Source organism: Boeremia exigua (assembly GCF_020726555.1).
Source record: "Boeremia exigua strain MPI-SDFR-AT-0100 chromosome Unknown C7974scaffold_9, whole genome shotgun sequence".
Classification (NCBI taxonomy): Eukaryota; Fungi; Ascomycota; class Dothideomycetes; order Pleosporales; family Didymellaceae; genus Boeremia; species Boeremia exigua.
Window position 1 is genome coordinate 1,803,367 of NW_025763526.1, and position 23,581 is coordinate 1,826,947.

The 23,581-nt window shown below is 52.4% G+C and overlaps 9 protein-coding genes across 9 annotated transcripts; 3 read left to right on the forward strand and 6 right to left on the reverse strand.

Annotated features, from left to right (window-relative positions):
* The first annotated feature begins 142 nt into the window (after positions 1 to 142).
* C7974DRAFT_400026 (kinase-like domain-containing protein) lies at positions 143 to 1,763 on the forward strand. Its single transcript, XM_046142466.1, has 2 exons — positions 143 to 533; positions 578 to 1,763. Exons 1-2 carry the CDS (start codon positions 465 to 467, stop codon positions 1,472 to 1,474), a joined length of 966 nt encoding a protein of 321 aa, XP_045995062.1. The 5' UTR covers positions 143 to 464; the 3' UTR covers positions 1,475 to 1,763.
* Positions 1,764 to 2,305: 542 nt separating this feature from the next.
* Positions 2,306 to 3,408, reverse strand: C7974DRAFT_458912 (uncharacterized protein; the record flags this gene model as incomplete). The annotated part of the gene is made up of 2 exons (XM_046146097.1): positions 2,533 to 3,408; positions 2,306 to 2,483 (listed from the first exon to the last, which is right to left on the reverse strand). The coding sequence occupies exons 1-2, from the start codon at positions 2,961 to 2,963 to the stop codon at positions 2,306 to 2,308; spliced, it is 609 nt and encodes a 202-aa protein (XP_045995063.1). The 5' UTR covers positions 2,964 to 3,408.
* A 768-nt stretch (positions 3,409 to 4,176) lies between these two features.
* On the forward strand, positions 4,177 to 7,848 carry C7974DRAFT_236380 (uncharacterized protein). The gene is made up of 3 exons (XM_046137459.1): positions 4,177 to 4,982; positions 5,029 to 6,472; positions 6,518 to 7,848. The coding sequence occupies exons 1-3, from the start codon at positions 4,434 to 4,436 to the stop codon at positions 7,705 to 7,707; spliced, it is 3,183 nt and encodes a 1,060-aa protein (XP_045995064.1). The 5' UTR covers positions 4,177 to 4,433; the 3' UTR covers positions 7,708 to 7,848.
* An 834-nt stretch (positions 7,849 to 8,682) lies between these two features.
* C7974DRAFT_435899 (uncharacterized protein) lies at positions 8,683 to 9,780 on the reverse strand (the record flags this gene model as incomplete). The annotated part of the gene is made up of 2 exons (XM_046145094.1): positions 8,683 to 8,825; positions 8,865 to 9,780. The coding sequence occupies 2 exons, from the start codon at positions 9,778 to 9,780 to the stop codon at positions 8,683 to 8,685; spliced, it is 1,059 nt and encodes a 352-aa protein (XP_045995065.1).
* Positions 9,781 to 11,031: 1,251 nt separating this feature from the next.
* On the forward strand, positions 11,032 to 12,083 carry C7974DRAFT_435900 (uncharacterized protein; the record flags this gene model as incomplete). The annotated part of the gene is made up of 2 exons (XM_046145095.1): positions 11,032 to 11,902; positions 12,028 to 12,083. The coding sequence occupies 2 exons, from the start codon at positions 11,032 to 11,034 to the stop codon at positions 12,081 to 12,083; spliced, it is 927 nt and encodes a 308-aa protein (XP_045995066.1).
* Positions 12,084 to 12,438: 355 nt separating this feature from the next.
* C7974DRAFT_458918 (uncharacterized protein) lies at positions 12,439 to 13,821 on the reverse strand. Its single transcript, XM_046146098.1, has one exon. The coding sequence runs from the start codon at positions 13,779 to 13,781 to the stop codon at positions 12,453 to 12,455; it is 1,329 nt and encodes a 442-aa protein (XP_045995067.1). The 5' UTR covers positions 13,782 to 13,821; the 3' UTR covers positions 12,439 to 12,452.
* A 300-nt stretch (positions 13,822 to 14,121) lies between these two features.
* C7974DRAFT_364297 (cytochrome P450) lies at positions 14,122 to 16,117 on the reverse strand. Its single transcript, XM_046139789.1, has 3 exons — positions 15,902 to 16,117; positions 14,739 to 15,851; positions 14,122 to 14,685 (listed from the first exon to the last, which is right to left on the reverse strand). Exons 1-3 carry the CDS (start codon positions 15,947 to 15,949, stop codon positions 14,338 to 14,340), a joined length of 1,509 nt encoding a protein of 502 aa, XP_045995068.1. The 5' UTR covers positions 15,950 to 16,117; the 3' UTR covers positions 14,122 to 14,337.
* A 393-nt stretch (positions 16,118 to 16,510) lies between these two features.
* C7974DRAFT_465162 (carotenoid oxygenase) lies at positions 16,511 to 18,632 on the reverse strand (the record flags this gene model as incomplete). The annotated part of the gene is made up of 5 exons (XM_046146287.1): positions 16,511 to 17,095; positions 17,125 to 17,753; positions 17,825 to 18,201; positions 18,251 to 18,374; positions 18,477 to 18,632. The coding sequence occupies 5 exons, from the start codon at positions 18,630 to 18,632 to the stop codon at positions 16,987 to 16,989; spliced, it is 1,395 nt and encodes a 464-aa protein (XP_045995069.1). The 3' UTR covers positions 16,511 to 16,986.
* Positions 18,633 to 20,648: 2,016 nt separating this feature from the next.
* Positions 20,649 to 21,104, reverse strand: C7974DRAFT_400037 (uncharacterized protein). Its single transcript, XM_046142467.1, has one exon. The coding sequence runs from the start codon at positions 21,040 to 21,042 to the stop codon at positions 20,833 to 20,835; it is 210 nt and encodes a 69-aa protein (XP_045995070.1). The 5' UTR covers positions 21,043 to 21,104; the 3' UTR covers positions 20,649 to 20,832.
* Positions 21,105 to 23,581: the final 2,477 nt, after the last annotated feature.

Genomic DNA, 23,581 nt, shown 5'->3' on the forward strand with positions numbered 1-23,581 from the left:
TGTGGTTGTGGTGTGGGTGTAGGTGTGGATGTGGTTCTGGCTGTCTGCGTGGCGTGGCTGTCATTGGCTGAGTGGCTGTCAGTCCTACGGCCGCCGTTTGTATGGGCGTGCCTGTATGGTGTCGAATCGCTGGCCAACCCTGCCGCCCCACCACGCCCACGGCGACTCGTGCTCACAGTGCTCCACCACACCGCTGGCCGCAGATCCTGTGCCCCTCCGCACAGCTCGCTCCCGACTTCACGACGGCGTCACCTGCCCCCGCCCGCGACCGCTCCCCCTCGCCGCCGCTCCTCCGCATCGCCAGCCAGATCACCACCGCGGGCGCCGAGCTCTGGAAATACAGCGACCGCCCCCCGCGCGGCAGCCTTAAGCCGGCCCTTGCTGGCTCGTTCGCAGTCCCCTTCCGCACGGAGTCGTCCATCTCGGTGCGCAATCTCGGCGACGGCGAGGCGCTCCGGCCCAGCATGGACTCGCGCCGCAACCCCAGCAGCTTCCAGCAGCTCGAGAAGCTCGGCGAGGGCACGTATGCGACGGTAGGCGCCCCGCCCGCGCCGCGACCGCGCGCTGACGACCCCAGGTGTTCAAGGGCCGCAACCGCCAGACGGGCGAGCTGGTGGCCCTGAAAGAGATCCACCTCGACTCGGAGGAGGGCACGCCCTCGACCGCCATCCGCGAGATCTCGCTGATGAAGGAGCTGCGCCACGAGAACATTGTGCTGCTGCACGACGTCATCCACACCGAGAACAAGCTGATGCTGGTCTTCGAGTTCATGGACAAGGACCTCAAGCGCTACATGGACTCGCGCGGCGACCGCGGCGCCCTCGACCCGCCGACTATCAAGTCTTTCATGTACCAGCTGCAGCGCGGCATCGCCTTCTGCCACGACAACCGCGTGTTGCACCGCGACCTCAAGCCGCAGAACCTGCTCATCAACAACCGCGGCCAGCTCAAGCTCGCCGACTTCGGCCTCGCCCGCGCCTTTGGCATCCCCGTCAACACCTTCTCCAACGAGGTCGTCACCCTGTGGTACCGCGCCCCCGACGTCCTGCTCGGCTCGCGCACCTACAACACCAGCATCGACATCTGGAGCGCCGGCTGCATCATGGCCGAGATGTACACAGGCCGCCCCTTGTTCCCGGGCACCACCAACGAGGACCAGCTGCAGAAGATCTTCCGCCTGATGGGCACGCCGTCCGAGCGCTCGTGGCCCGGCATCTCGCAGTTCCCGGAGTACAAGAGCAACTTCCCGGTCTACGCCACCCAGGACCTGCGGCTGATTCTGCCGCAGGTCGACCAGGTGGGGCTGAACCTGCTCAACACCATGCTGCAGCTGCGACCCGAGATGCGCGTCTCGGCCACCGCGTCGCTGCAGCACCCCTGGTTCAACGATCTGCCGCAGCGCCAGCAGGAACACGCGAATGCGATGGCTGCGGCGCAGCAGGCGCAGATGGGCTACCAGCCGTCGCAGTACTAAGCCTCGGCACACTGCCCGGTGCAATCAGAAGCACGGCAGCAGACACTCGCCGAGCCTCCAGCGACAGGGCATCACAGCCATGACCTGCGTACACACTACCTGCCGTCCGTAGATGGCACTGCATCGCGTCGGTCGGGAGTTCTCATAGACTGTTCGTCTTGGAATTCACAGCACCAATATTAGACCAGGGAGAGGTGCGGTTTTAGTAGTCTGGTGTGGGACTGCTGGTGGGAGAGGAGTGTGTAGTGTACGTAGACTCTGAACGAAAAATAACGATCATGTCCCCTTACCATCAATCCTCCATTAACATTTCGGCTTTCCCCGTGCTTCGTACCTGGTGCTGTGGTATCTCAGCCTGGCCATCTCGGATTGACCCGCGAGATACCTGACCGAGCGTGGCAGCTGTGCTCAGGTCGCTCCTGCCTATCCGGGTAAGCGCGTAAACACGAGCCCTAATCGACATGACGTGATATTCATACACTCAACTCGGTGACTTGATGGACAGGCTCAGACAAAGCAAGACTGAACAAGCATTCAACGCAGAAAAACGCTCGTGATTCGTTAAACGTAAACTATGTACAACGCAAACATGTGGTATATCCCCGCTGCCCGTGTCCCGTGCCGGCCTGCAACGGCCTGTATACAATTTGCGTAGACCTCATCAGTCCCTCACCGTCGCCGTTGATAGCGCCTCGTAATCGTAGTCGTCGTATTATATCGTAACCCCCCTCTTAAAACCATTGAAATCCTCCCTTCGAAACGCCCCCGTAACGCCCTCCACAGGCACCATCCATCCATCCATACATACATACACGCCCCCGCATCACGACCTCACACATAGCTCCTCCGGCTATAGCTGTTCCGCGAGTGCGACGTGCGCGGGCTGCGCGAGTGGTGGTGCCGCGAGCGGTGGACTTCGCGCTTCACGACCACGCGGTCGCGGCTGTTGTGGTGGTTGCGCGCGACGAGGAGGGCGAGCAGGCAGGTGATGAAGAAGAAGATGCAGTTCCTGGGGGTGTGTTAGCCGATTGTCTGGTATGTCACATGACGCAACTTACATGATGCCAAACGCAAACGACGCCTTGAGCATCGCGCACTGCCGGTCGATGTTCAGACTGTACGTGTTGCCGGAGATGTTGAACAGGCCCAGATCCGCACTGTACGAGCCGTTGGCGGACCAGTTGGAGCAGTCGGCGTCCGCGATACCGCGCAGGCAGTACACGCCGCCGATGAAGGCGCCGACGAACAGCAGGTCGACAAAGGCCACAAACTTGGCCGAGTGGCGCGCCCGCGAGTACAGGAACAGCGTGCCCATGGCCCACGCGGCGCCGAGCACCGACACGATGAACAGCACCAGGATCGAGCGCGGCGTCAGCAGGTTGCGGTCGTCGTACCACGCCACGAACCAGGCGAGCATGCCCAGCGCCGGGATCAGCGTGACGATCTGGAAGATGCGCCAGAAGACGAAGGACAGACCGGATATCGACATGGCGGCGGTGTCTGGCTGGAGTGGAGGGCCTTGTGTGGTTGGTCGGTCAGTCGGAGTGCTGGGTTGCCCAAAGCAGCAGCGTGGTGAGGTGCAAGACAGAAGACGGCTGCGCGCAGGAAAACGTGGACGGGGCAAGTTTTTAAGGCTTTTCAAGGCGCCGACCGGGATGCAGCTTGCTCGAGCTCGTTCGCAAGTACAACGCAGCGGTGCAGGAACGACTCGTGGTGGGCAGCAGCATGACGTGTGGGCCGGGCGCGCGTATATGGCCAGCGAATTGCGGGGAGGCTGGTGTGGCTAACACCCAGCCTCTCAACTTTGCAACACCTTGATTTTGCGCGCCGCGCGCGAATCATCGACATGGGCCAAGGCGTTGTCGCTCGCGCATTGGATGGTAATGCCGCCGTTCAATCTCGACGGTGGTGTGGCCATGGGTTCCTCTCCCAGGACCCTTGCTGCAGTCTGCCGTGGTCCGATTAGCCTTCTAGATCGCTTCCATCTGCTATGACAACAGAGGGCGCACGTCAACATCGGCGCGTTACCCAATTCCTTCGTGCGATGCCAGCCCAAGCGAGGCAGATTGTGAGCTTCGGTAATGAGCCCCGTTGGAGCTCGCGCGCCTTCGGCACGGGCCCGTTGGCCGTTGACTGGAGTGTTTAAGGCAAACCCTGAGTGCCTTTGCGGACTCACGGCGGTGTCTTTGCCCAAACACGTGCGGCGCAGGCACGAGCAGCACCCGTTGTTCCGTCAATGGGACCGCACAAGTCATCTCGTTCTGCAGGGTGACAGGAGTGCTGACGCCCAGAATCACACGATTCGGCCATCCCTTATCACCGCTTGGACGGCTCCGCATCCTCCCCTGGCGGCCATGCTGCTTCTCCAGATTCGCGAGCTCGCTGTCGCGTTTCAGTGTTGCACTGCATCGTGCCCAGCCGCAAGATCTCCAAGCGGAGCCTGATCTGCCCTTGCTCGGTCAAACAGCACTCGAATGTCAGAAACCGGTGGGACGAGCATGGTTGCTTATCAGTCCAACGCCGTGGAGACGGTCCACCATGGCCCGTTTGGGACGTTTGATCTCCACACAACCCGACGGGCGGGACTTCCGGACCAGGGTGCTCGAGGACGAGGACTTATATGGGCTCGAAGAGGACGATTTTGGATTATAGGGTGCTCTGGCCTTTCCCCATATCTTCTGTCTGAGGTCTGCGTATCGGTGATTCTTTCTTCGTCTGTCTTTCCGACCTGCCGTTCTAGATCGTAATTTCACGGTAACACTCGCTTGCTAGGCCTCGAATTGTAATAAAATATCGCATCGCAAAAGTTGTGGAAAAGGGTTGCTCTCTCTCCAACTTGACACCGGTCTTCCGCGCCCTCACATTTCCTTTCATTGACCACATTTTCATAACACAACCCCAATCGGAGGATCAGCGTGTACAAAACTACTTGGCCTTTCGCCAAGCGTATTTGTGCAAGATGTCAGCAAGAGGAGCCCGAAGCCGAAAGGTCCAGCAGAAGGACATTGAGAAGAAGGACAAAAAGGTAGCAGTGAAAGGGAAAGCCCCAGAGAACCCCGACGCGTTCGCAGACTGGCGGGCGACACCGAGTAGCAATGGGTCACGCAACACTGGACTCACCCGGTCCATGAGTAATCGCAGCCACGGGACATCGCACAGTAGCGGCAGCGCGACCAGATCGCGTCTGAATACCGTATACTCGAACGAGTCGTCAGGCTATGGAAGGCCGCCGAAGAGTTCGGCAAGCGGCGGAGCCTCGATCTCAGACCACTCGGCCAAAGGCAAAGAAACCGCAAAGTTCCAGACGAACGGGAAAGAAACAAAAGCGCCCCGAGGACGAGGCGGTGGCGTCCCTATCAAAACCACAGCTGCGCCGCCGCCTATGCCTCCACAGTTTCGCAGCGAGTCACCTGCCCCGCGGCTCCCAAGCCACAAGAAAACGTGGCTTGACTTCAGGATTTGGGAAGGCCCCAAGGAAGACATGCGTCCCTACGGCGGGTTCGCCTTCGTGAGTTTGTTTGGGATAGGTGTGGGTGTAGTCTGACTTGTTGCAGGACGAAGACATGCACAGTGGGAGCGTGCTGATCTATTTCAAAGAAGAGCAGCTGGACGAAGACCATCCAATGACTTCCATCCGCGCCGAGTTGGAAGTTCTTCAAAGCTCAGGGTCGAGCTGGCTGAATAATGCACTCATGATGGGCCGTGTGGACGATGATGACGACGACTGGGCTCTGACAGCTGCAGACGAATTCGTGGCGCCGCCATCACAATATGGACAGGACAGAAGGATGCTCGGCCCAACACATGGTAGCATGTCACCACCGCCATTGAATATCGACCATGGCTCCTTACGAGCTCCGTCACGAAACGTTCACCGGAGTCCACAGTCTATTGCGATTGACCGGACGCGTTCGCCCTCCTCTGCGCTTCTTCGACAAAACAACCAGCGCAATCCCACACACGAGATATGGTTCACTGCACCTACAGAGTTGCGAACCTCGCAGGCACAGAGACTCCATCATGTCGCCATTCGCAACTTCCTGGCATTGTTGCACGGCAAGCCGATCGTGGGAGCAGATGTGTTCGACATGCTCACCACGCTCCAAGCGCAGATTCAGGTCATGTACGATCTCGACGGCGACAATCAATTTACATCGGCAGAGCGCAGCGTACAGATGATCACAGATTATCTGTCACAGAACGGAGTTGATGATGCCCGCAATGACATCAAGCATGCCCTATCACTGCTTGCGTGGGCTGAGCAGGACGGTGTGAAGTGGCGACAAGGATATCTGGAGTGTTTCACGCATCTCGCGGGAGCAATGACACCACAGACCGAAGAGCTCTCGGAGTTCAAAAGACTATCAATCGTTACGAGACGGAACCTTGGTATTGCCGCGAAGACCCTCCAACTCAGGGTGATGGAGGCGGAGGAGAGACTAGCGAGCTTCGACTTTGCCGATCTATGGAAAAGCAGCCCAAAGCTGACGAACGGACCTGTCTACCAGAGCTACCAGGCGTTCAGGCAGTTCTTGATCGACCATTACGGGCGAATCTACGGCACATGGCCGCCGCCCTCGGGTACCTGGCTAAACCGCAAGACCGTCCTTGCAATGCAGAACGACTTCGGATCTCTCTACGACTATCTCGTGAACAGAGACGTTTACTGGAACCCCCGGGAAGAGCGCGCGAGCCGAAAGTGGGAGATGCAGCACCGCAAGTCCGATGACTTTGAGGCGGACCTACCGGAGCTTGGCATCACAGACATGCTTGTGGTGTTTGATGCGCAGGCGGGGTATACACACATTCCGCATCCGTACCCGCTGTTGCCGAGAGAGGTTTCGGGTTCGTCGAAGGAGAAGGAGAAAAAGGGGTTCTTTTCGTCACTGAAGAAGGACAAGACAAAGAATGTCACCAAGGACGCCAAAGCACATCTGCAGCTATCTATTGTGTTTAGTGATGCGACGAATATTGAGAAGATGGATATCAACTTCAATGGTAGGACGACATTCGCAGCTGCATGCTCAAGACTGACCAGTCCAGGATCTACGTTGATAGACAAATTCGAGCAGTTCGAACTTGCGGCTGACCTCAAGAATGTCACTCCACGCGAAGCCCGCTTGGGTCGCTGGGTGCTTCTCTACGGCATCTTACAGGTCCTTTCTACTCTATCCGTCGACGTCCATAGCCTCCGACACACCGACGGTGTGCGCTACTTCCTCTGCACCGACCTCAAGAGGTGCCCCGAATGGGTCACCAACGGCCAAACCGCCATTCTCGAGCCCACCCAGGAGCGCTCCTGGTGCTGGCAACGCGCCTGGGATCCAACCCCCATCCGTGCCGCGCCCGTAGAGCTCGACGCCACCTCGCCCGACCGACACACCTTCCACCCACCCCGCTCGAACTCAGTCGCCCAGTCCCGCCCCGCCGACTATCCCCAAGCCTCCAGTCCGCCACCACAGCGCCCCCTCCCTCCGGCCCCACTCGACTTCGACGGCGCCACTCTCATGCAGAACGACATAACCCGCATCAGCGAGAAAATCGACTCCCTCTCTATGAACGCCAACGCCTCGCGCCTACTACGCACCGAATACGAGCGCCGCCGCGAGAACGAGAAAGTCATGGCCGGCGAGTTCAAATCCCCGCGCATCAACGACGTCGGCATCGCCCTACGCCACCTGCGCGCCGAAGAAGCCCAGCGCGGCATCGACACCGACTACGCCCAGCGCCCGCTGCCCGCCCCGCGCGACCGCGACCACTCGCGAGAAGCACACATGTACGCGCACCGCCCGCTGCCGCCGCCACGCAGTCCCCTCCGCAGCCCCGGGCTCAGCGACGCAGGCACCGATCTCGGCAGCTACCCGTTCAGCGCGGCCGACTCGTTCGCCGCCGACCTGCGCGAGGCTCGGAACCTCGACCTCCGCGCCGACTCGCGCACCGCCGATATGCGCGCGGATCTAAGGCCCCTCGATACTCATTCCGTCGCTGAACTCGGATTCCCCAGTCCGCCCTCGTATCCCGCGAGTCCGCGTGAGCGCAGCGCGAGTCGGCCCCCTGGGTACGCGCCGGGGTATCCCGCGGGGTATGGGAGTGAGGCGCTGGGGGCCGGCAGGGGCAGGGAGCGCAGCGCGAGTAAACCGCCCGGATACGAGGAGCGCGTTGGGCGGCGGGAGAGGGGTGCGGGCGTTGGGGTTGGTGCTGGTGCTGGGGGAGAGTTTCAGGGGGGTTGGTAGAGTTGTTTCGCGCTTGTCGGGTTCTGTGCTGTTTCGTTCTGTGGTTTTGTGGGCGAGGTGGTGTACAACAATAAAATAGATGATACGGGGAGCGGGGTGGTTAAGACAAGAGAAGGGCGTTAGGACAGGGGAGGCGAGTCGAGAATGCCACTGCACCCGAACACAGCTTTAATTTCGTACTGTAAACTCGCACTTAGTGTTCCTAGGTACTATGACTGAAAGGTTGCTGAGGTTGTATTTTAAGGGGGTACTATAAGTACGAGTTTACGGTATATCATCCTCTAATCGGTGTTCCACAGCTTTAATTCACATGTATCACCGCCATCACCATTACTGCTGCCCCCCCTTCCAGCTCGTACCCTTGTATGGTATGTCCATTTCGGATCCCTACATAACCGTATTACCAGCACGGCTCCAGCGCATAGTTCCTCTCATATCTTGCTCCCTTCTCACATCCGCTTTCCTTTAGTCACACCCAGAACCAGTAGATTTAGAAAATCGATGTCGTGGGAGTGTGTGAGGTGCGGGTGTATATCTACTATGAGCGAATAGTATCTAAATTACTAGCTACAAGAATTTAATCACTACATCGCCCTGTCTCTTGAAATTCCCAGCGGCCACTTTCAAGACAGATTTCTAACTGTCCTCCCCTATCGGGAGGATGAGCATAAGATCTAGGGAGATATTCTTCACTAAATATAGGTGACCAGAGAGCTATACGTACCACGTGTATGTTTAAGCTCCGCTGTATAGCAATACCATCTCTACTTATATGGGTCTTTCCTGTATGCTCTAACTCTTCTAAAACCTTGTAAAGCTTTGCAAAATTCAAATGGAGACCGTTTTGCCCGCACTTCCGGTCTTGAAGCTTCTTTTGCTCAGTGTCCAGGATAAACTCAGCAAATGGACCCAGGCTATAACACATGGCTAGACAAGATGCGCATGACTTGTCGCGTCCAAGTTGGTCAATATCCTTCAGGTGATTAGCTGGATGCTCGGTAATTGAAAATCTATGATCTCCAGTTGACATACAGTTTGCGAAGATCCTTCTGTGGTACTTTCCCATTCCGCATCGAGTAAATTGTGTTGCGTCTCATGGGAGGCTGAGCATTGGCGAACTGGAAGGAGATATAATAATAGCCTTAATGAACACCAACACAGTTGCTCAGGAAAAGCGGTGAATAATTGATGAATGACTTTTGCATTCGAAGTGTCATAGTCAATAGAGATCGCACTGTACTCGTCCCCTAAAGACCTGATCGAGTAGATGTGATCGCGTGCAAGCTTGCAACTGTGTCCCGAGAGGAGACCCAGTATAGATGTCAAGGGCCAGGTACCGCCGTCCATGATCACAAGTTTTATCATACTAACGTAGCTAACGATCTTTAGATCGCCATTGCTGTCTCCCATGTCATATATTTCGTCATACGGTAGCGCGCAATCTCCCATTAGAATGACAGGCTCTCGGGCTAGCGCGACTTCTTGAACGATCCAGGCCCGATTCCAGTATGTTTGAGCATCCACAGTCCTCAAGAGTTTTACTCTGTTATTCTTGTGTTCCGCTTCCCAATTGTGTCCAGGTTCGCCCATATGACCGAGCCAGATCACCGTTTTGGAAGCTTGGGCATAGATTTTCCCCATTTTCGCGACTTCACGATTCTTCACCTCTGTATCGTCTTGATCGATAGACAAAGCATCGATCCAAAATTCTGAGTGGAAATCGATGAGATTCGCCGCTTTGCTCCCGCTCAATTCGTTCTGCGCAACTTCGAGGAAACTGTACAAATTTGGACCGATAGCGCCAGGGCTGGAAGTCCCTTGTGATTCATTGATGATCAAGATGTTTCGTAGCAGGTCCTCATCTTGGGGGCCGCATTCGTATGACAAGCAACAATATTTGCCTATGTCTTCTGGTGTCGCGTTGCGAATCGAAACTCCGATGTCACCAGGCGCTCTGCCTGGAAGGATTTTGACGAGGCAAACTTCTCGAATCTCTTTTTCTGTCAACTCTAGACGTTTGTATAGAGCTGTTTTTATCGCGGCGTCTTCTTCATCCTCTGTATCCGATGACATCCTCGCTAGCTATACATGTCCTATACGGAGCGCAATCATATCAAGTGATCGGTGAACGAGGATCGGATGATGATAAAAGAATAGTTTCAGAGAATGGGGTGTTTGGAGGTTTCGTGATACTTTGAGAGACGACGGGATAAATGAAGTTGCCGACTTTTTACGCGGGCGTACATCATCACGCGACATTGACACAGGGATGTCAAAGATATCAACACGCACATCCCCTAGGCACACATGACGGTGCAGTCTAGATCATTGTTATTGTGTCACATACATGCCTACACAGTAGACTCGTCTACTGGCACTGCATACTCTCGGATCGTATTGCATGACGCGCCAGTCAAGAGCTGCCACGTTCGAATGGCGAAGCCGAGCGCTGATGCACTGCATGTAACACTGAGACGTACCGTCACCAATAAGGGATCTGTATGGATGAATTGCCGCTTAAGTTACCCGCTTTTATTTGTTGATTCGAATCCTACTCGCTTCCAGCGGCGTTCGCCTCACTCGCGCAGCTGCAATGCATGCACGGAGCCCCAACAGCGCATGGAAAACTTCTGTTCCTTCTCCACTATTTCGGGGGTGAGATGCAAAAGATGAAGATGGGATTGTGCTCCTGCATCCGGGGAAGTACCATCATCCCAAAATAAGTCCATCACAGCAGCATCCCCTCCCCGACTGGTTGGCAACCCGGTTGCTCTGGGCCTTATTCCGGATATGGGGGTTATCCAATACTTTCTTTTTTCGGTTATTCTGCAAGGTCTTTTCGTCATCTTACGGGTGTCGTACTGTCACCACCTCATGGCCACGATGGCAGGCCATTCTATTTCTGCCTTCGAGAGTCACTGGTCGCTTTCCCCAACGGAAAGCTAAGCCTCTGAGTAGATGAACGAGATCTGGACGGATCATTGCTCTGTCACGTGAGCGCTTCAGTCTAGACAAGGAACCTTTCGTCTGCTCCATACTGGATTCGTGTCAAAGTGGACCATCGAGTCACTGACAAGGGCCATCGGTTTTTCAAGATTGGTAGGCAGTAAAGCCCGCTAGCGCTTTCTGCGGTGCATGGGCTGCACGGTATGCGGGTCACGAAACAATCTGATGGGTTGGTGTACGGTCCGGCCCGCTCTAATAAGCGTGGTCAAGTTGTGATTACAGGAGCCTCCGTTACAACCGTCTTGTACAGCTTCCTTGAGCATCCTTTCTCTAACCACGATTTTTCTTTGTCTTCTGTTACGATTTCTCCGTTCGACCATGTATCCCTGGAAAGACGCCGTCGCAACGTGGGCGGGTGCAACACAGCTTCGCATCGACGCGCTTGGCATCGTCACGATGCTAGGGGCTGAAGAAATCAATGCAAGTGTCGGCCGCCTACTGCCCAGCCGCTACGTCGAGTTCCTCCCTTATCTCGGCGCATTCATACTAGCAGGCGACCGCTTTCGGACCAAGCCGCCCGGCTTCACAGTCTACGAAATGAGTGGGGGTGTCAAATCTACCGAGCTCTCTGGCTGGTTCGCTCGATGGCTCAAAGCACAAGACTTCCATCAAGTTCATCATCGGGTGGACTGGGAAGTCCTCGACGCTTCTGCTCAACGTGCCATCGGACAGAAACTGAGACGCTCTAAGGTCATGTCTCTCTGCATTGGTTTCATTTTCAACGGTATTCTCGTTGCAGCATCTATCCTCGCAGGAGACTGGTGGGGGTTCGCCAATGTTTTATCCATGGTTTTTTCGGTCGCGGTGAGAGTGTTTCTCCTGCACCAGAACCGCTGCAGCATCGACAATGCAGTCATAGATGTGACAAGAACCAGTGGTAATCCTCGCAAGATCCAGGATGAAAGTTCACCGGAATCTTCAAATGGCTCGAAACCTGGTCTCAACGTGAGTGGGACTATCAGTCCGGCTACGCAACGTTGCGATTCTCTCCAAAACAATACAAAATCGTCCTCTGAACTGGCGAGAGCTATCATCGTCTTGGATGACTCCAAATGCGTCTACATGGAAGCACCAAAGCGCTTGATGGCAACGGTCTTCGCTAAGCCCCTGGAGGTTCCGAATACGTGGGCGTATCGGGCTGTGCGCTACATCGGATGGATTGCTTTTGCGGTGCAAGTCATCTCACTCGGTATGTCAACCCTGCTGATCCAAGTTGGCACGGTGATTTTACTGCTCAGTTCCAGTATGCTTGTAGTAACCAAATTCGGTTGCGAGGACTCGAATTTCTGGAAGACCGTGCATAGTTATGTTAAGTCGTCAAGCTTAATGCGGTGCTATCCCAAGGCGGCCCCAACAACGGCAAGCTTTGATCCACTTGATGACATGACCTGCGTGATTGGATCTTTATTGCAAGCTAAATGCTCGCAAATTTCCAGAAAGTGCGTCTGTGGGGAGGATCCTCATCAACAAAACTGCACTAAAAGCACCAAAGATGCAGAGGAACAAGATGTTGTGACATGCAACTCATTACGTCGCCAGGACCTGTTTGTGTGGCTCAGGCTCGAAGAGTCGGAAGAAACCCTATTAGAGAAATGGGCGTTGCTACCGTCCAAAGAATGGGATGAGTCTTGGTGGGCAGTGTATAACAAAAAGAAAATATCATATGGAAGAGATGAGACTGCAAGTTGTACAAAAGCGAGAGAGCGATAAAGTCGGTTGGAAATTGCATTTGTTATATCTCATGCCCTCGCAATTTCTGCCTTTGGTATACCAGCTCCAAGTAGAATGTCGGGTCGAGCAATGAAGTCTGGGTCCGATGGTACTGCTTTCACAACAAAAAGCAGGTTTCGCTCTAAGACGCTTACAGAGGGTGAACCTCCAGGCATCTCCAAGACGCGCGCAAGATACTGAAACATGATGTGAAGCACTTCTTTTTGCTTGTCGCTGTCCTGTGACGCGGCAGCTGCGAGTCCTCGGGTAAGGAGCGCCGGCATGTACGTTGGCTGCATGGCCGGCTCCACGGTTGAACCTTCAGCGTTTAGCGAGGTCACCAAGAAAGCCCTCACTGGCTCTTCAAGTTCAACCCAAGTGGTTTCGTAGAGTTGCGCAGTATGCGAATTTGCAACGCCGCCCATGCAAAGTAGTCGGCACAGCGCACGATCTTGCTGGTCTGTGATCGCGAGCAGGCGGAATCCGAGTTTGGACAATCGTTGTGCCCTTCGCTCTAGTACCAAATCGTAAGCTTGGGGCAGATTGCACTCGCTAGTGATAACTCTCTTTGATGCATCGTATACATCCCGATAAGCGATACAAATGGGCTCGATCATTTTTTTGGCACAGGTCCAGTCCATGTGGCCCGCTGCGCCCGCGATGTCCAGAAGCTGCTCTTGAAACCTAACATCAAAGGCCCTTTCGTGACTGGACATGCTGCGAAGTCTCTCCAAGCATACCGGTGGTGCCTCGGCTTGAGCCAGCTGTCCAAAATTGTACTCCGCGCCCAGCTCCATGCCTCTGATGATGTCTGCCTTATGTGCAGAAGGCAACCGATTGAGACATGGTACAAGACCTTCTCTGACAGCTAGCAGAAGAATCATATCGTGGTTGAGGTGGGAGACGTTCTTGCCTGTGCGCTTGCGGTAATCAGCCGCTAACTCTGGGTCTTTCCCTAGGTCATTCACGATGACAGACATGACAAGCGCGAACAGATCTTGAGGTGTCTGTATGCCTTGCAACACAATATTTCGAAGCCATTTGAACGAGTTCCGAGTTAACTTGACATCTTTGGGCTGATTTTGCACAAAGGTTTCGTAGTCGTCATTGTACAGCCAGCGGAGGGCGAACACGCTGGTAAGCGTACGGTTTACTTCGTCGTAGTTTTGCCCGAGGGCGATCTGAGAAGGGGATTCTGGAGCGTTTGGGTTGTCATCTTCTGGAGAGCGGATGGAATAGGCACGAGTAAGTCTCGCCAGTTCATTGCCATATTCTTTGAGAAGGTAGTCAACGAGCTGTTCGTCACTCCAGTGAAAGAAAACATCGACTTCAGGGTCTCTCTGCCTCGCGTTAAACATTTTCTCTTTAGGTCGGAAAGGTTGAAACTTGTAAATGGCGTATCTGATAGAGTTGAGATTATGTAGTTGTAGGGTAAGCACGATGCTGCTGAACAGAGCGAGACGATTCGTGCTACCGGCGGTACAGTGCCCGTGCACGAGATGCGCACATAGAAGGGCCCATTACGCTCTAAGAGGCTAAAGCTAAAATCAGAACATAAAACATATCCTAGAGGGATTAGGCCTTGGCTATCTATATCTTTATCTAGCTCTAGCATTAAATTAGAACATAAAAAAAAGATTTACTATGTTATTAAAATTTAGGAAAACCAAAAGAGAGGTTCTATGTCTCTTCTACATATGAGTATCAGTTTAAGCGTATTGAGCCAGGCTTTTGATGTTACGAGATTGGGTCCCGCGCAGTCACACTCCTTTTATTCAGACGTTTATCCTAGAAGACTATCACAATACCTACAAAACGCCAAATTACTGCCATAGGAGGCTGTGGCAGAACTAGGCACGAGTCGCAACCACTAACATCTAGCAGACATCATTTGAGCGATCACCTGTATCCTTCCTAGTTTCTCTCCACTTGATTTAGCTGCACCATCAGCGGAATCTTTTCCCAGACTGTGTAAGATCTCTGTACGTCTGGCCAGTGAGCACTCTCGGGCTGCAGCACGAAGTCGAAGTTCCAGAAGAACCGAGCAGCGATGAGTCGTAGCTCAGCATAGGCAAGATTCTTGCCGATGCAGTTTCTCGGACCAAAAGAGAATGGTTGAAAAGATGCTTTGTTGTCTGCGCTGAATTGCGGGTCGTACCGAGGGTGGTCGGGACTGAGCCATCGCTCGGGCCTGAACTCATTCGGCAGAGCGAAGTTCTTGGAGTAGCGGTGGACGGCCCATTGATGAACCGTAATGAATGTCTAGATGACCTTGTTAGTTTCTCATCACTTCAACTTCTACAAGCTTTACTTACACCTTTGGGAATATAGTGGCCGCCCACCAATGCACCGGGAGAAATACGAGGGGGCGTCTCTACAACGGGCGGATACATGCGCATAGCCTCCTCGATGCAAGCAAACAGATACTTAAGATGCGCAGTGGAAGCCATCGTGATCTCATCCTCGGTGCGGAAAGCCGCTCTGACCTCTTGCTGAACCGCCTCTAGCGCGTGCCGGTTCGTTGAGATGTAGTATGTCAAACCAGAAAGTGCTGTAGCTGTCGTCTCGCTACCGGCTACGATTAAAAGTTCGGAATTACTTATAATCTCTTGGCGACTCATGCCTTTCTCGTCATTGTGGCGGAGGATGTAGGTCATTATGTCTTTCCGGCCGTCGGGTGCTGGGCCCAGTGCTAGTCTTCTCTCCACCTTCTCTTTGCTCATCGCCTTGTGTTCAGCCAACATTCTAACGTTCTCTTTAGAGACTGTCAGTGATTGGGCCGCACCGAGAAGCGGCATTCTCTTGAATGCAAGCATCCCGGAGCCAGCTTTGATGCTACCGAAAATCATAGCGACCCACGAATGATAATTGCTGCTGGCGAGACATTCAAATGGTTCTCCGAAGACTAGATCCCCAATGATATCGAAAGTTGTGAAATTGTACCATTTGACCATGTCTGATGGCGTTTGCTGCGCGGCATGCTTTCGTAAGTGGTCAAAGAGCATGTCAACGTACTTCGTAACTAACGTCTCCTGCTCCTTGATAGCGGCATCCGAGAAAGCGTGGGCCATTAGACGGCGATGTCGCCGATGGTTCTCTCTATCGGCTACAAAGAGAGATTGGTGGTACTTGTCTCCACCTGTGTAGAAGTCCCTCCAGTGAGAGAATTCAGGTTGGCCGCTGCGACCATGCCCAAATACTTCAGGCCACGCAATGCTTCCATTCAAGGACAAGTGATTCGGCCCAGTACGAACAATGTCACCATACTTTTCGTGTAGCTGCAGCACGTCCTTGTTGAATAACCCTCGTATATAGAGTTCGATCGCCAGGGGAAACCCAGATACTGCGAAAAGCTTCGGTCCGGGGATGCTGCGGAGAGGGTGCACATAAAGCCTGTAGATTGCAAGGCCGAACGCATAGGCAATTGCCTTAGAGAATAATTAGAAAGGAGCTGTGTGCGCAAGACGGAAACACGTACAATTTCGAGAAGAAGCCACGTAGCAGCCAACGCCTGATGTAACGACATGGCAATCAAGATGATGGAGGGGGTACCAGATCTGGGATGAGCTGAATCGTTGATCTAGAGACAGTGTTGCTGCTTTTCAGACACAAGTCGCAATCGGTTGCGAATGTGTAGAATGGTGGCAACAAAACCATCCAACAGATGGCAACATATTATATACCATAGAGGAACCCCGTCTCAGATGCCAAGCCGCTGATCTCTCTCTGCTAATCTATATCGTACATAATGTAAGGATGCTGCATGTCGCGTCTTGCGTCTTGCTTTGGACCCTGTAAGTAACAATCATTTGCACTGTCCGAGTGGTTGAGGCTGCCTAGGTATAATGCTCGGAACATGAGCATACCCGAGCCGCTAACCGTGGACAACGGCATCTGTCAAAAATCTCCGAAAAAAACGCTTAGGTAGTGCCGGGCCGTTGCGGCTCCCGCTCCGTTCGCTCCACTACGAACAATTCAACTATTGGTTAGTCAGTACAATCTGCGTGTCGTCTACAGGACCGATGCGAAACCTATGGACCCATAACTACTTGGTAGTCACTCATGCCCTGCGGATCGCTCATATGCTCAACGGAGGCAGCGGCACAGCTATCCGGTTGCACCCACTTTTTAAAGGCAGAGCTTTACCCTGCACTTGGTCTGTTCATATCTTGGCACCTGTCGAAGTACCAGCCCTTCCCCCACCAATCTGAGGAACCGCATTGCAAACAAAATCACGCTTCACCACCCCAAGATGTAAAACCGTTCTGTCGCCGAACGCTGAATTACCAATCATGATTTTCCCTCCTTCTCATCCTTGGACAATAGAAACTACTTCACAGGCTTACCCTCGTGTTTCATCTCAGTGCTAGACAGAGTGTTGAAACTCGGTCTTCAACCAACTCATCCCCGAGCGCCACCTCGTCTCTAACCGGCACCATCCTAACCTTCTTTGCAATCGGAATGTATTCCTCCTGCACCTGTACTGCATCGTCTCTGTCCTCTCGATCACCAGTCTCCTTGTACTCCACCACTCATACCGTGTTTTCCGCCCGTGAACACGAGCTACCGAGCGTTCACCCAATTCCCATGCAGGCCTGCCCTAAGCCGGATCGGGAGATCTACGATTGCCTGGGGAGATTCGAAGTCCCTTGTGTCCACGATATGTAGTTCGCTGGACATTGTTGAGTAATTGTTCACTACCTAGGTAGTGCTAGAACCCTATCGTCTGCTTCAGAAGCATCTTCGCCTTGCCTCGCAATAAAAATTGGTTTTTGAACCAAATGTGTGCGACCCGGGAGATATTTCTCCAGCCTTAGGGACCGGTAGTCTAGACGAGCAAGACAATTGTAGGGAGGGAACCCGCCTCCCGTTCTTGGCAGAATATTCAGGAATTCTGTGCCAAGGCTTGGGTCCATCAGATCCATGAATGCGTGTTCGTGCTTGCGGCCGGAAAACTTGTCGTTGATCCGAGGAAATTTGCAGTCCTCTCTGTGAAGTATCTCAGGCTTAGGGAGTTCGAGATTGTCACTGTGAGGGTCGAACGTGAATCGGACGAGGTCTGCCGCTATCTCGGGCTTTGGCGCATTCCCATTGATGTCGGGCCACCAAAAGAACACGTTTTTGTCAACCAATGGTAGATCAAAGACCACATTGCCGGCTTCATCCTCGTATGCATTGACTGTGTGACCTGGAAAAGCGTTTGGAGCGCGGAACCATTTCACATCGCCTCCCGATGCGCCACGACGCGGGATGACGCCCAAATAGAAGGGGACGTCAGGATCCCACTGCCAGTGCTCACCTCCCTGCTTCATGCGCTCAACATCACAGGTCTGTGGTATGATGGGGAAGAGTACCTGCAACTGTATGCCCAACTCGATTTCAAAGTCTGGGACGAGCATACCCAATTCTCTGTGATTGCAAAGTCATGAATTTTAGCAACCAGAGGACAAACAAGCCACACTGTCTCGACAACTTTCTCTTCTTTGTTGACTGTGAAACAGCACACGTCTGGTGTGCCATCACCCTTGGCTCCAAAACCGAAGCAAACGAGCTCTCCCGTAGCATCGTCAAACTTTTGGTGGGCAGTAAAGGTCAGAGATGGTAGCTGTCCGTCAAAGTCCTCTAAACCAATCGTCTCGAGTGACTCGGGATCGAGCGAGTAGGGGGGAGCATCTTCCTTGCATGCAAGAAGGCGACCATCAAAGTAGAGCACATTGGTATTTGCAGTTGTGCGAATCTTCAGTTCCACAGCGTCCGTGTACTTTTTGCGATATTTACCTGCGTGTGTCAGTTCATCAGATGCGACAGTCGTGTCTGTGCCACGTACAAACAACCGCTTTTTCGGCCTTTCTTTCCGTTACGAACTTCTCCGTTCTGACGTAGCGCTGCTTGAAGTGGCAATGCCCGTCCCTGATCCGGAACGGAATGACAATTCCATCACCATTAAACCACTGATAGCAGAACGGCAGATTATGGTCAATAATGGCGGCTTGTTCTCAAGTGCTCTCCGGATCATTTTCGAAGTAGGGAGGGAATTGTGGGTCAGGCATCACACGATAGAACGTGCCGTCGATCTCTTGCGGGATCTCACCTCGAACCTCGAGATGTTGTATCTCTCCCTCGAAGCGACATGACTTCATGAAGCCCGAGAACTGCGGTCGCTTGGGAAAAGCACTTAGCCCTTTGGTTGATTTGAAATGGCCAGACATCGTGTGACAGTACTCAATACCTAGGTAACACGTTCAATGTGTAGTCGGTAGGAATACACATGTCCGTGGCACTTAAGTATGGCTGGGGCGCGTGGCCTGCTTTGGGATGGCGTGCGGCAGACGAGTAAGGCAGAACCAGATTAGCGCTGTGGTTCCTAACTCCCCGGTGGCGGGGTGGCCATCCGGTCAGTAGCGCCACGCCAATGCACCGAAATATTGCTCTTTTATGAAAACGAAAGATTCAGAAACAAGTCATCTGTATTACACATGGAATGTCCTGGTATGGATGGACGATGATGATCTTGGTCTGATTCCCAAACCAGAATCGGCCTCATCCGCTCTCCATCCGGCCCCCGTGTGTTAGCGTTGCGTCGTCGTAAATGGTGACTGAGTCTAAGTGAACAGCCCAGGTAGCATTTTTTCGCCATTCGCAGTCCGTTGAAGGTATTACGGCTGAATATCGCTGCTGACAATTAGCTGAACATTGACTGATTCGGCAGACTCACTATGTCATCTTCAACGACAACCACACGAGGTGGTGCAGTGATTGGCCCGTCATCAATCAGATCACCTCAGCAGACTTGGACATAAGGCAATCTAGTAGTATGTCTATCAAATGGCTATCCTTATTTAAGAAGCTGTTCACAAACAAGATGGATATATACCCAATATATCTCCTCTTGAAATTTAGAGCAAAATTAGCAATGTTATGCTAACGTTATTGCTCTGAACACATGCTCTAACCTTTATTCCAGGGCTGCTCGCCTCATCAAATTCATGGCGGATGGATTATTGCACACCCTGGTGACGATTGAGTCCAATAGTGCAAGACTCTCTACCCTCCAGGGGTTCACCTCTCGGTTACAACACCTTGGACAGAAGCTGAACAAAGTCATTGAGGGCCACTAAATTATATAGCTGCGCCTCTCTGTACGGCGTCACTGATAAGACCATCAATCCTCACTTCGCTATTGCCGTTTATAGGCCTCACAGCCTGTTTTGACACTTTTGTAAACTTCTAGTAAAGGATTATGGAATTTTTGTTCCGCTGGTCGTGGTACCAGAACGGCGTCTATTTTTATACAAGTTCATCCTGACTGTTTGCTGGAGTAACTCTGATACTCAAAGCTGACATTGACGACTTACGCTTAGGAATGTGCCAAGTAGGACTCTGTCTGGTGCCTTCTAGAAATCTGCATCTTTCAGCGTGATTGGGGAAAATTGACTGCCAAGTTCAAGGCTCACGAGATTCAGGTACTGTACCGAGGGTTACGCTATGTATCAGTGTAGACCCCGTGAAATTGCATTTTTGCACGGCCGGGTAAGGATTCATGGCTCCAAAACATGCAGAAGCAGGTCTCTGCACACGCGTTTTGAAGCTTAAACATCTGAAGGATGCCTGCCTCTTGATGTAGCTATGATGCTTTGAAGTGAATCCTGGGGCTTATCTCTAAGCTCTGAAGCGCAGACAGTGTTCGTCAATATCCTAGCCACATTGGATGCGGGCTTCTCCGCTTTCATGGTAGCTGTATTATCTGCTCCGAATGTTGCAGCAACGGCCCTAAAACTTAAGGTTGATGGCGCATTCTATTGTGTAGTGCCAAGGATGACTTTCGACGACTCTTTGACCACTATGTGGCGTACACATCTGCATCCTTTGCGGTCGGGATCACATCTGAAAGTACATATATTGTTAAACTTATAGCGCGCTATGAAATCAAGGAAGTTGTGTTCAAGATACTTAGTAAAAATTTGACAAGTACGAGTAATGGGAGGAGCAGCTTACTGTCTGGCCGACTTCTCCGCTTTTCGCGATAAAGCGAACTTCTCGACATGCATGCCACCAATAGGGTATGCGTGGTTGTACTCTCTGATTTCTTTCAGGAGCTGCGCTCTTTCGAGACTCGTTTTTCAGATGCTGGAAAACTCGGAAGGAGTCCTGGGGACTCTACGTTCCCAACCTGGTCTCACCACCCCCTCCTCGGGGCTGATCATAGATGTCAAAAAGTCACTATCGGTCTGTTGATTAGGGCAGAGTATTCCGAGGTCTTCGAAGTACTTCTTTGCGTTCTTGCTAGGACCAAAGTATATCTAGTGCCTGTTGTAAAGTAACGTGACTTTGTTAAACACGGTGTATGTAGCTTCAGGAGCCCGGTAGATTGGGACGCATGCGGTTGCGCCTATGAGATCTGTGGAATGCTTAAAGCATTTTACAGAACTTGATAGCGTTTGCTGAATCGAGACTGCGGGTACTGTTGTCCCGGCATTGAAGAGGTGCTCCACTAAGAGCTGCCTCATCAATACTGACTCGTTTTTGTTCTCCTCCACTCTCACCACGGTTGAAGTCGTCTCGAACTTGGGTATCGAGCGTTTGAAGAATGCCAAACATGGCCATCATCATGTCTCTCATGTATGTTGCATATATTCACCTGTAAACTCTGCCCGGAATCTTTTGAGGAGCTCCTGCGAGTGCGGCGAATGGTTGTGTCCCCAACATTGAACGTCGCGAAGTGAACATCCACTTCAGCTGTATAGATGGCTTCTCCTCGAAAATGAGACTGCATGTGTTCGAAACTGATACCTGTATAAAGTGAGCAATGAAGCATTGCGACGATCTATGGAGGGTTACCTCAATAGGGTCGAACAACCAGACCCTGACGGTCCGAGAATAACAAGCATCTCTCCACTCCTGACGAGGCCGTCAAAGTTCTTCAAGATCTCGATCGTCCGGAGATTATCGGTCCCCGTGAGTTTTCGCACCAGACCAGTGGTCTGTGACCACACATTACCGACGGTTTTTTGGTAACCGGTAGGTGCTCCAAATCCATGGACATTGAGGTTCTGAAACGAGATCACAACTGTTCGTTGTATGTAGCCACTCGGATCCTCAGATTTCAGACTGACAAGCGCTTTAGCCCAATCTCGAGAGCGAAAGGTTTCCGAGTGCGGGTCCAACGACGAGCCGATTTCTGCATTGAAGAATTGTGATGTGAGCCGGGGCCGAATACAGATCGTTCCGTTATCTCTCTGGCCAGTTCTGTTACATCTTCGTCGTGCCTGATGTTACCGTTGGAGATATCTGCGTCCGTACCATCAGTGGTCGGAGTTGCGGCTAATGTCACCGCATAGAAAGACATACTGGAGCGTGTTAAAGAGTTGTTTTTGACGCTGTATGATGAAATTTGTGGGATTCCCGTCTACTTTATGAATATTTTGTGAATGGCACTTACCATGGAAGAAGCTGCATTACTCAAGATACAGTGGCACAGTCTCCACAGAAGCATGAGTGATCTGGTACCCATGTCCTGCCGATATTTCTCAGTCAGAGCGTTTCATACGGACCAAATCTGAATATCTTGACATGATGTTTTGCGGCGACCTGCGACAGCACTAAGCGGACGAACCGAAGGGCTTGATTAATTAGTGATCAGTTTCCGAAATGAGAACGCAAAAAGAAAAGATTGATCTGGGGAGAGAAAGGGTCGTCAGCTGTACTTCCAGACTACTGCACTACTTGTGGGTCACTAACGCACAGTAAATCTTAGCCGGAGCAACTATTGCTCCGACTCCGCTAGGTGACCGGATCTGGAGTCCAGCATCTCCTATCAATAAGCTGGAATTCGGGAACTCCTTTTCTCATTCCTACAGTTTGGTCTACTTGATGGTAAATATATATAAGTAGACGCGTTTGTGTGGAATGACGGTAGCACTAAGCTATGACTTGTTATTAAGTTATAGGGACAAGTGCTAGTAAAGTATTTCTGTCGTTAACGCCTAAAAGGGCTCATGACTCCCTAGGTTAAGCAGCTAAGCCTCGTCTCGCGATGCTTGATGTATGTTAATTGTAGATCAAGCTTCGAACTTAATAACCGCTCTTCACGTAACTATATACGTTCGCCCAGCTCTGGGGATTCGAAGAAATCAAGAAGGTATATATGCTTGTCAACGTAGAGTCGAGAGCAGGAATGTGCACCATACATAGCAACGTCTTCGACATGCACACTGTAAGCGCATCCGAAGGTTACTGCAGAAGAATGGAGCCGGATAGAAATTGGAATTGAGAGGCGAGGTCGTGATGAGTGGAAGTCCGGAGTCGCTTCGTGTGACATCATCTTGCTTGCCAACCTTGGAAGTATTGTGTGAAAGTCATTAGGCTCTTTACAAGGTCAGATGATTGGAAAGAATGGCTGACGTCCGTAACTTAGTATACCTAGTGACTCGCTAACCAACAATCCGAAAGATGCCAATGACCTCGTTATGACCACCTTCTTGATAGCGAGGTGTGACTTTGCCGTGTTCAGGATCGCCATTGGCCTTTTGACGGCGGGTCCTACAATATCGGTTAAAGCGGGTCCTGGGAGAGGCGACGTAACGTGAAAGACATGGTAAACCCTGTGTCACGCGAGATAGAACTTTGGGCTAACAGTCTGTCAGTAATTGTCACGATTTGTATCTAAGACCGATCGTAGCTGGCAAAAGCGTCGCGATATGGCTGCTCCTGCGCTGCCTGGCGGACTGCTAGACGAACTTCGCAATCAGCGTTGGTCGAGTGCGCAGTGACCGACTCCAGCTTGAATGCGAAAAATAAATCGATCTTGGCGCACGTAGCGCCTGGAAAACAGACACGGGCAGCATGATGATCGCTCAAGACTTCAGTGCCCAGATGAGCAAGGTAATGCGCTACGTCTAAGATTCATCTGGTCGACCGACGGTTGGTCAGCAAATCTCGTAGCTCAAGCGCCGTCAGAGACCACAGGGGACACGACGGACACATGGCATATGTCAATTTGCGGCCTGCGATCGGGTTGCAAACGTGCGGTGTATGTACTTACTAAATCACTTGGTGAGCTTCATAGCAGTAATTGGTACACGAAGTTTCAATCACAGAGTCCGCGTAAGACCAGTCTAACGGAAAAAAGTCGATATAACAACTTCTTTGAACAATCTGC